The sequence below is a fragment of the Apium graveolens genome, chromosome 9 (assembly GCF_009905375.1).
Source record: "Apium graveolens cultivar Ventura chromosome 9, ASM990537v1, whole genome shotgun sequence".
Lineage (NCBI taxonomy): Eukaryota > Viridiplantae > Streptophyta > Magnoliopsida > Apiales > Apiaceae > Apium > Apium graveolens.
Window position 1 is genome coordinate 237,572,841 of NC_133655.1, and position 10,907 is coordinate 237,583,747.

Genomic DNA, 10,907 nt, shown 5'->3' on the forward strand with positions numbered 1-10,907 from the left:
GATGAGAAAATGAAGGGAATGAAAATCCTAAATCTAATCAGAGAGTTTGAACTCCAGAAGATGAAAGATTCTGAGACCGTGAAAGAGTATTGTGACAAACTACTTGGTATCGCAAACAAAGTAAGATTACTTGGTAGTGAATTTTCAGATTCAAGATTAGTCCAAAAAATTCTTGTTACTCTTCCAGAAAGATTTGAAATTACTATTTCTTTGTTGGAAAATACAAAGGACCTGTCAAAAATTAGTTTGGCAGAATTGATGTATGCATTGCAGGCTCAAGAACAACGCAGGCTTATGAGATCTGAAGGGTTTGTTGAAGGTGCGTTACCGGCCAGTGTTCAGTCAAACCATGGAAGACAATGGACAAGAAATGATAAGAACAAGAATGAAACTGCATTTTTTGATTTTTCTAACACAAGTAAGGGACCAAAATATGATTTTCCTCCTTGTAAACATTGTGGCAGAAAGGGTCATCCACCTTTTAAATGTGGGAGAAATCCTGACCAGCAATGTGAAAATTGTAAGAAAAAGGGACACCATCAAAGAATTTGCAAGAGTAACACAATGTCACAAGTGGATATAAAGCAAAAGAACGCTGCTCAAGTTGCTGATGAGGAAGAAAAGGAGCAACTTTTTATAGCATCTTGCTTTGCAACTAGTCATTCAAGCGGCAAGTGGTTAATTGACAGTGGTTGTACCAATTATATGACGTTTGATCGTGAGCTTTTTAAGGATTTGGATACTTCAATGACTTCAAAAGTAAATAATGGAAATGGAGAATATATTATGGTCGAAGGAAAAGGCACAGCGGCAATTGAAAGCATTTCAGGTACAAAATATATTAAAGATGTGCTATTTGTGCCTAACATTAGTCAAAATTTGTTAAGTGTTGTTCAGTTGACTCAAAAAGGTTTCAAAATTATTTTTGAAACAAATCAATGTGTAATTAGATATGCAAATAATAACGATGTCTTCAAAGTGAAAATGAAAGCGAAGAGTTTTGCACTTGATTCTTTAGAGGTGGAGCAGACATCATTTCCTGCAACACAAGTAAATGCAGAAATTTGGCATAAACGACTTGGCCATTTTAATCATAAAGCCGTGATAAATCTGCAAAGGAACGAATTAGCTCAAGGTTTGCCTTGTCTTGCATTTGAGATTTCTAATTGTAGAGCTTGCCAGCAAGGAAAACAAGTTAGACTTCCCTTCAAGCAATCAACTTGGAGAGCCATTGAAAAGCTGCAGTTAGTACACACTGATGTTGCTGGACCTCGCAGAACTCCATCACTAAATGGGAGTAGGTATTATCTAATTTTCATTGATGATTATACCAGAATGTGCTGGATATATTTTCTTAAATTCAAGTCAGAAGTGGCTGGTGTGTTCTGGAAATTCAAGCAATGGATTGAAAAACAGAATGGGAAATACATCCAAGTATTAAGATCTGATAATGGAAAAGAATATACATCAGATTAGTTTAATTTATTTGTGAGGAGGCAGGAATCGATCATCAACTCACGGCTCCGTATACTCCGCAACAAAATGGAGTCAGCGAGAGAAAGAATCGTACCATAACAGAGATGTCTAGATATTTGTTGTTTGAAAAGAACTTGCCAAGGGAATATTGGGCAGAAGCTACACACACTGCAATTTACCTCCTCAACAGGCTGCCTACAAAAGCTGTTTCCGGAAAAACTCCATATGAAGTGTGGTACGGTTCCAAACCTTCTTTAAAAAATTTAAAAGTATTTGGATGTTTATACTTTGTGTATATTCCTCAAATAAAAAGGGACAAGCTTGATAAAAAGGCCGAGGAAGGAGTATTTATTGGCTATAGCACACATTCTAAATCTGCTTATAGAATCTTCCAACCAAATACCAAGAAGATTTTGATAAGCAGAGATGTTCATTTCATGGAAAATGATGAATGGGACTGGAAGGAAAAACAATCATTTCAGTTTCCAAACCAAGTTTCAATATTGCAGCTTAATGAAGTTGAATATGTTGATGACATTCTCGTTCGAGGTATGAGGTCTCTTTATGATATTTATCAAAAATGCAATGTTGCAATACTTGAACCTGCAAGTTTTTGGGAAGCTAAGAAGAATCTTGAATGGATTAATGTCATCAAGATGATTGAAAAAAATGAAACTTGGACCTTGGTGAAAAGACCAACTAACCGGAAAGTGATTGGAGTGAAGTGGGTATTCCGAACAAAGTTAAATCCAGATGGCTCGATCAATAAACAAAAAGCTAGACTCGTTGTTAAAGGGTATGCTCAAATATTTGGAGTTGATTTTTCTGATACTTTCGCTTCTGTTGCGAGATTAGATACCATAAGGTTGTTACTTGTTATGGCTGCACAAAAGGGCTGGAAAATTGTTAAATCAGCATTCTTGAATGGCGTTTTAGAGGAGGAGATATATGTCGAGCAGCCCGAGGGATTTGTTGTAAAAGGAAAAGAAGATTATGTGTACTTGCTTAAGAAAGCCTTATATGGCCTTAAACAGGCCCCTCGAAGTTGGAACAGCAGATACGATGAATACTTGATGCAACTCGGTTTTAAGAGAAGTTTAAATGAAGCCACTCTTTACGCTAAAGGCGATGAAATTGATTTTATCGTTGTTTCATTGTATGTGGATGATTTATTGATTACAGGAAGTACCGAAGAACTTGTAAAGATGTTCAAAGAGGATATAAAGCACACCTTTGAGATGACAGATTTGGGAGAGATGGCTTATTTTTTGGGAATGGAAATGAAGCAGAAAAAAGGAGAAGTGTTTATTTCTCAGCGAAAGTATGCTAAGGAAATTCTCAACAAATTCAGAATGGATGATTGCAAGAGTGTAGATACTCCAATGTCCCAAAAAGAGAAGTTGATGAAAGAACATGAAGCTGAGAAAATTGATGAAAGTTTTTACAGAAGTCTAATGGGTTGTTTGATGTATCTAACGTTTACGAGACCTGATATATTGCACTCTGTAAGTCTCTTATCTAGATTTACAAATTGTGCAACTGAAACACATCTTAAAGCTGCTAAACGAGTCCTTAGATATGTGAGAGGGACGCTGGATTATGGAATCAAGTTTCGAGCAGATCAAGACTGCATTTTGCAGGTCTATTCGGATAGTGATTGGGCAGGTTCACTCGATGACAGGAAAAGCACCACTGGTTATTGTTCAAAGTTGGGTTCAAATGTGTTCTCATGGTGTTGCAAGAAGCAGAATATTGTAGCACAGTCAACAGCAGAAGCCGAATTCATTGCTGCTGGTGCTGCTGTAAATGAGGCTTTGTGGTTACGAAAAGTGTTACTGGATTTAAATATGAAACAAGAAGGAAGGACAGAAGTGTTTGTTGATAATTAAGCAGCAATTGCTATCTCTCACAATCCTGTTTTTCATGATAAAACTAAGCACTTCAACATTAAGTTATCCTTTCTTAGAGAAGTGCAGAAAGAAGGGTTAGTTGATTTAAAATATTGCAAGTCTGATCTTCAGCTAGCTGACATATTTACAAAGGCTCTGCCAAGAAGTAAGTTTGAGTTTCTTAGAAAGAAACTTGGAGTTTGCAGCAACCAAAGTAAGGAGGAGTGTTGAATATATATACTTCAGTTGCTGCAATAACCATGCTGGAATTCAGATATTGTCTATAATTTCTTAGTTATTATAAATGTTTAAATAAATAACTTAGTAGCAGTTGTAGGATTGTAATTATCTAGTAGTTGTTGTTGATTTTAGGAGGAAGTTATAGGCAGTTCCTTATCTTTAGATTAGCCGTTAGCATATTATTGTATAAAAGTTCAGTTCTGCAAATTTAAAAATTATGAAGTCTATTCATAAAAAATTTGTTTCTCTTCTCTTCTACATTAACTAGTTTCTTATTTTCTACATAAAACTCCATCACAGATTAACTTGTTAAGTATGAAAAGCATTTTTCGGGGAATAAAAACTGGAAAAAAAAACTGCACAGCAGAGACAAATTTGTGGCAAAATTTTTATGTTTAATTATAAGTCTTTATAGCATAATTGTTGTCTTACATGTTGGCTGTATCCCAATTATTTATTAATCATTCTATTATAGGTAAAGTACAAGAATTTAAGGGTTTGATAGTCTGTTAAAGCAAAGTTGTTGAAAAAGGACAGAAGAGATAGATACATTCTGCAGATGAGATTGGGATAGATTAAAGTCTGATAAGAGAGGCAGGTAGAAAAAAATATATTATACTAATGAGATGATTAGTGATGGTTTGATGGTGGCTAGCTAGGAGCCAACAAAACTTGCAAAGGCTAATATTTCAAACTGTTACTGTTGTTTTTATGCAACTAATCTCCCACTCTTAGCATACTAGTTTATTAAAATTAGCATCGCAGCTGTAATCTGGAGGATGGATTAGTGTAATCCACTGAAGTATACAGTTGAAACTATGTATTGCGTGCATTCAAACATGTAGGTTTTAATACTGTAAACTATTGAACCATGTATGTGATTCAATATGTAGGCCTGAATTAACATTTGCATTGAAAAGAATGGTCTGTTTGATTATTCTTGTTACCTTCTGTCAACTGTTGCACTCTTTCACATGATATTTTTACGGCTGAGAACATATATTCTGTTATTGCTAGATTGTCTCCAAATTCGATATATCACCGTGCAGAAGTTATTGCTGATGGTTCGATGATGTGCTCAAAAATTGAAGCGACCGGTATAACTTACATATAAGAAGCAGCTATTAAGAAAAGATTAAGAGAAGGTGTTGGTGTGAAGTCTTAATTGGTAGGTTTTCATTTAGCAATATAAAAAATAAAAATGTTGGCTTACATTATAATCCAAGGTTAGTTAGGGATAAGATTGAGGTTAGCTCGAAACCTTCAATTTAAAATTGGATTGTTCTTGCTGTCACACTATATCTGGTCTTTGTTCCAAAATGTGTTACAGATATTTGGACCTACTTCCCTGTTTAACTAGTTTCTTCCCAGACAATGGCAGATGGTTAATAAAGAAAAATTAATAATTCCAAAATAGTTGACAAGGTTAAAGTTGATAAATTGCTAGCATTTTTGACCATCTTGGATCTTGTTGTCTGGTCACTATATATCTGTTGTCATTTTCTCTTGTTGCATAGTTAAACAACTGCTCTTGATTAGCTTGTATCTGTGTTTTATAATTATACTGCAGTATCTTATATGAACACCAGATTTTAGAATGGTTCATTTTTAATACGTCTTACCCGAATGCAATCTAATGACAGTGTTAGATATTGTCTCAGTAAGGAAGACAGAGGCAACTGCTCTGTTAGAAATTTTACCATAAGCTGTTTGTGTGTAGACTTCTTGTAAGTTACCTTGACACCAGAGGTGAGATGCGAATGAAGTAAAAATTTGTTAGTCAAGGACGATGAGAGATAAACCCTTATAACTTGAGTTATCTCATCGCGCTCTGTTTTAAAGAAATTAAGTTGGAAGAAAATGAACGATAAAAGCGAAAAGTGAGAAGGAAACATGAGTGTGTGCAAGTTTTCTATTATAAAATTCGTAAAGAACATGGAGAGGAAGTATGGAATGGTCTTATTTCTGAATTTCTGGGATCAAGTTTTAGTTTAAATCAATATGAATAAATTGCAGGCAAAAATGAAATTATGAATATTTAGCTAGAAACGGGCACAACTTAATTTCAGCTTAATTGGCATCTACTTCATTATTTGTAAAACAGATCAGAATCCTAAACCATGTTTTCTTTTTTGCTTGAAATGTGGATTTGCTTCATGATCACGACTAAAGCATAATTAAGTAGGAGTAGATCACAATCATGTAGAAATGTTGGCCATTATTATTTATCTTAAGAATGTCAGTCAGCTTGTCACCTCTTACTTCATTTCATTATCTTGTTGCTTTTAGCAGGTCAAATTTGGAGGTCACCATGCAGTAAAGATTATTTCAGATTACAAAACATTTTGCAGCCAAAAGCTCTAACTCCCTGAGAAGAGGAATTATGTTAGCATACTTTACCGATACAGTGAAATGGGATCTTTCAGAGTTGATCCATATTATATAAAGATCATTTGTAAGTAACATGTTAAAAACAAAAAATTTAAGCGCTAATAGAGTGACATGACCCCTTGCATTCATATTAGTTTCAGTTTTAAATTTATTTGTGAAATTGTTTTGAGGGTATATGATTACGGCCAGGGATCAGGACAAATTAAATATTTCATGTTTGAAGTATGCCAAAAGAATGCGTGGTACTGCTGAATTGGCATGCCTGCAAAGGCGATTTAAATGATTTATATGTGGAAATTCTGCTATTTATGATATAGACTAAGTTAAAATGGATATGACTTTATGTTACTATAGTGAGATATTTTTAACGGCGAAACTAGTGCGGGCAGATATGGTAGGAGATGAATAGGGGAATACTGTACAATAGAATTGGTAGAGCAAAACGCTCCACGCCTCTGAATAGCAGAAACAGCTCCAGACCCCCTTGCACAAATCAACCCAGCATAGATGGCAGATAAACTAGCACATCTTTGTCCGTCATCCGATAACAAAAGCTCGAGAGTTGATAACAAAATATCGCGATTCAACTCTAACCATGAAATTTGAAACATATTTCTAATACAAGTATTTTGATCAGGACTCGATAGTTCATAAAATTTGAAGTCTACAGAGTTTGTTGTTTTTAGTTTAAATAAACAAACGTCAAAGTGTGGCGGATGATAAAAAAAACAATTATGTAATTGGACAAATAATTTGCTTTATGGGCTAGTAGGTTCATCCCCCATGTGCACATAGTTTACTTTATTTCTTTTTTCTTTTTTGACATAGCATCTCTCTCTGCAGACTTGTATTTTGTATCCTACTAGTCTTCTAAATTTATAAAAGACGACCAAAACAGACGTCCTGTTTCTGCGATATTCATTCCTCCTCTCCCCCTCTCTCTCGAACTCATCAATACACACTTCATATCATTAGGTCTCTTAATTATGAGCTCTGGTTCACAACAGACGACTGTTGCAACTGAAACCCGTGAATCCATAAAAAAGAGTAGAAACAAAAGCCAAATCAATTTAAATCAACCTCAAAATCCAAACCAAAACCAAACCATATGGAAATCTCAAATGCAACAGCAACTCTATTCCTCAAAACTCCTCCAAGCTCTTCAGAACATTAGACCGAGCTCCTCGACCCCTGGAAAGACCGTGCGAGAAGCTGCTGACAGAGTTCTAGCTGCTACTGCTAAAGGCAAAACCAGGTGGAGCCGAGCAATACTCACTAACCGTCTCAAGCTTAAGTTTAGAAAGAAGGCCAGGAGACAGAGAGTAACTGGAGATAGCAGGTTGACCAAGGTTAGTCTATTGAAGCTGAAATCCAAGACTTTACCGGCTGTGCAGAGGAAAGCTCGTGTTCTTGGCAGGCTGGTTCCTGGTTGTCGTAAACAATCGCTTCCGGTGGTTTTAGAAGAAGCTACGGACTATATAGCTGCTTTACAGATGCAAATTCGAGCCATGGCTGTGCTAGCAAATTCACTCTCTGGGCCTGGCGCTGGTGCTGCAGGCTCGAATCATTTTTCGTAAAACTGAATCAAACATATCAAGTATATCCCGTTCTTTAGTTCTTTAGTGCATTCATCCAACTTCAAACTGCTAAACATATATATATATTTTTTTGTTAATTTTAAATTTTGTTGTCATTAAATGTTGTAGTGCATATATCATCCATTATATTCTTTTTTCTTTTCGGTTTTGTTTTGACTCCACAAAAGGGTGTTAAATATTTATTGTGTAGTTAGTTAAAGATGTCACAATATGAGTATTTAGATTTTGTTTATGCAGAGGATGTAGAACATTTTCAACATTAACCAACCGTTTAGATATTAAAACCTACTTGTCAATTGGAACCTGAAATCCTGTAGCAATGTCAAACTAAAATAAAATGCAAAAGTGAAATTTGAGTTTTGATATACAACTAAAATTATGTATACATACTTGAGATTTGTAATATATAAATTATGCATGACCTGTAAATCATACAACTAATATAGTGAGCCCTATATAAAGTCACACCTCTGTTTGAATTCCATGTGATAGCATGTGGAAATCTGTGAAACATGTGGAAAAGAATATATTGTGTGTTACCCTGAATTAGGGTATGTTGTGGACTTGGGACAAACAACTCTGCCCCCTCTTCATTAACAAACACATTCTCTCCACCCCCACAAACATGGTCTGTAAATCATGTGTATTTTGATTAGTATTCACCACCGGTTAAAAATTTCTTCCATACTCGAAAAACATTATCAAAAAAATTTAAATATCATTTCCGAGCTAGTGAAAGCTTACAACATTATACTATTGTCAAAGCATAGTCGGAGTTTTTAATTTAATTTTTTTTGCCAATTTTTTAAATATAAACGGAAATATTGAAGTGGACGTGGGTCAATTTTGATCTGATTTCGAGACTCTTCTTAGTACTGCTATTTTTATCTCTTCTGAAGGTCAGCTTCATTGCACGTTCATCAATCTTTGGTTGCATTGGAATCAATTATTGTTTTGATTCCTGGCATAAGGTAAGGTGACATTTTGATGATTGAACGAAGGACCACTTGCAATGTTACACTTGTGGATTTCTGTATATAAGGCCATTTTAGGGTGGCTTAACAGACTGGAAGTAACCGAAGTGTTAAGGTCTTACAGAGACAATTGATAATAACGTTTCAAATATTTGATGCTTCATTTTTCAGATTCTTTACTTGTGGCATGTAGTCATCTTCAATACCACCTGTTAGGCTTTGCTAAAGAAAATATATGATCATTGTGTTAGCTGGTAACCTCCCCAAATCTTAAGCCTTAACGGAGAATTATTAAAATCATAGAGATTTCGATATTAATTTTTCAAGCGAAATTTTATAAAATAATCAGAGTACAAACCCTTGAAATATTTAGATAGTCACTCTGTGTTAAAATATGTCGAAAATGGTGACTTCAATTTCTCCTAACCTCTCTGGCTCTGCCTTTTCTGTGTCCTCTGGAGTTAAACAGAGCAACGCATGATGGCATGATATTTGATGACACCTTTTCTTATGTTGTTTATGGCTTCAGGTAATGAAAATTACAGTAGTGGAGCAGCAACCTCAAATGGCGTTTAAAGTATAGCGTTTATACACATAAAAATTTAAAAGAAAAATACATTTTCAAGTTCTTGGCTTTGTCAGCGGAATATGATGGAGCTAGGAGCTATGGCTTCTTGCCGTTAACAAATCTGATGCCAAGGCTTGTAAAGTATTAGACTTGCTTGTGTTGAGGCTGCAGCAGCATCTTACAACACTTGTGTAAATACTCATTTTACAAAGAAAATTGGTTGGATCGTTTGTAGCCTCTTTACTACTACAGGGCTATTATGTTTGATCCTTTGATAGATGTTTACGGTTAACTTTTGTTAAAATGAAAGCTAATTGGTCTTAATGTTGAATTAGCAGAAAAGATTGAGTGATAATAGAGTTTATAGTAAAAATATTTATGGATGATGAATTTTGAAACAGATAACTTCTGCTAGCACCTTGTTTCTTGAAAACTTCTGTTAACAGAAGACAAATCTCTAAGCTCCATTCTTTGCGCATAGCAAAAATCTCTCATATTCGTAAAACATAAATAACGATCGCTTTGAATAATAGAAAACGATTATAACCATAATATAGAGCTAATATAATTAAAAAAATTCTAAGAATCCGTATGTAAACAACTACAGACATCCATCAGCCCAGCCCGGCAACAGCGAAAGCATATTACCAGCTATCAACGTCATATCACGAACGATATAAGCATGTTCACCGAACGGTGATTGTCTCGCATTAGTTATGTTCATTCCTCCATCAAACACATTGATACAATGTGTAATGTTATCGGTAGCAAGTTTTACAAATGGAATAATGCTAGTAAAATTTTGTCGAAATCTGATTTGTGCACTGGCAGGTCTCAGTCCCTTGAACATAGCATTTTTGAAATCACTAAAACAGTTGTCGAAGTAAGTGGATAAAACAGTGTCGTTTGTTCTGTTGAAGATGCAGGTCTGGATTTCTTGCAAAATGACGAGGCCTTTGAGCAAGGGTTCCTGGATCATGATTTCGGTGAGACGAGCTGCATCAGCCGTGCTGGTGTTGGGGAGATTGTAGAGAACGGAGGCACAAAGTGAAGCGTCAATGGTTTGAACACACATATATGTAATCAAATCAGCTGGAATTCATTTAATCTTTTGATTCTTCGCAAAGCGGAATAGCTACAGCTGGATATTATATTTCTTATGGTATTTTTAAAATTTTGGTTTTCTTTATCTTTCGTTTATACCCAAAAGCTGAAGAAATTTGATTGCATAAAGCATTTTTATTGCGTCCCCTGTCGTATGGCAAAGCAAAAAGAATCTATATTAAATCAAATTGGCCACATGGAAAATGCTTCCTAGCTCGGTGTTAAACTTTGATTTTTCTAAATCTATTTAATAACTATTTCATTCTTTTTTATATGTTCTTTTATACAGTTTACCAAATGATTACATTTTGATTTAAATTAGATAATTGTAAACTGTAATTTTACATTTTAAAAGTATTAGAAAGTTATGGCAAAAAAAATAATACTTGTACCCTTTTTTAGTATTAATATTTATATAGTAGATAAAAATTGATCGCAATTTGGTCATCTTTACAACAGATTTGTTTTAACTCGAATGTATTGCATGCAGAATTAAGGAAATTATCTAAGATTTAATAAATTAGAATTTAAATAGTACCAAAATCTCCCTAAAAAGGAGTAAGTATCATGATATTTAGTGTGTACAAGAACCGGTGTTATAAAAATTAAAATTCGGTTTCACTCAGAGTAATGAGTATCATAAGGTTTATGAAAAGAGTATTCGGTT

General features: G+C 34.7%; 1 protein-coding gene across 3 annotated transcripts; it reads left to right on the forward strand.

Annotated features, from left to right (window-relative positions):
* Positions 1-6,797: 6,797 nt before the first annotated feature.
* Positions 6,798-10,213, forward strand: LOC141687307 (transcription factor bHLH148-like). 3 transcript variants are annotated; one of them, XM_074492538.1, is made up of 2 exons: positions 6,798-7,593; positions 10,057-10,213. In XM_074492538.1, the coding sequence occupies exon 1, from the start codon at positions 6,983-6,985 to the stop codon at positions 7,571-7,573; it is 591 nt and encodes a 196-aa protein (XP_074348639.1). In that variant the 5' UTR covers positions 6,798-6,982; the 3' UTR covers positions 7,574-7,593; positions 10,057-10,213. The 3 variants fall into 3 exon arrangements, with proteins under 3 accessions (XP_074348639.1, XP_074348640.1, XP_074348638.1); XM_074492539.1 differs by lacking the exon at positions 10,057-10,213 and adding an exon at positions 8,494-8,515; XM_074492537.1 differs by lacking the exon at positions 10,057-10,213 and adding an exon at positions 9,098-9,453 and having other exon boundaries at positions 6,799-7,593.
* The last annotated feature ends 694 nt before the right edge of the window (positions 10,214-10,907 follow it).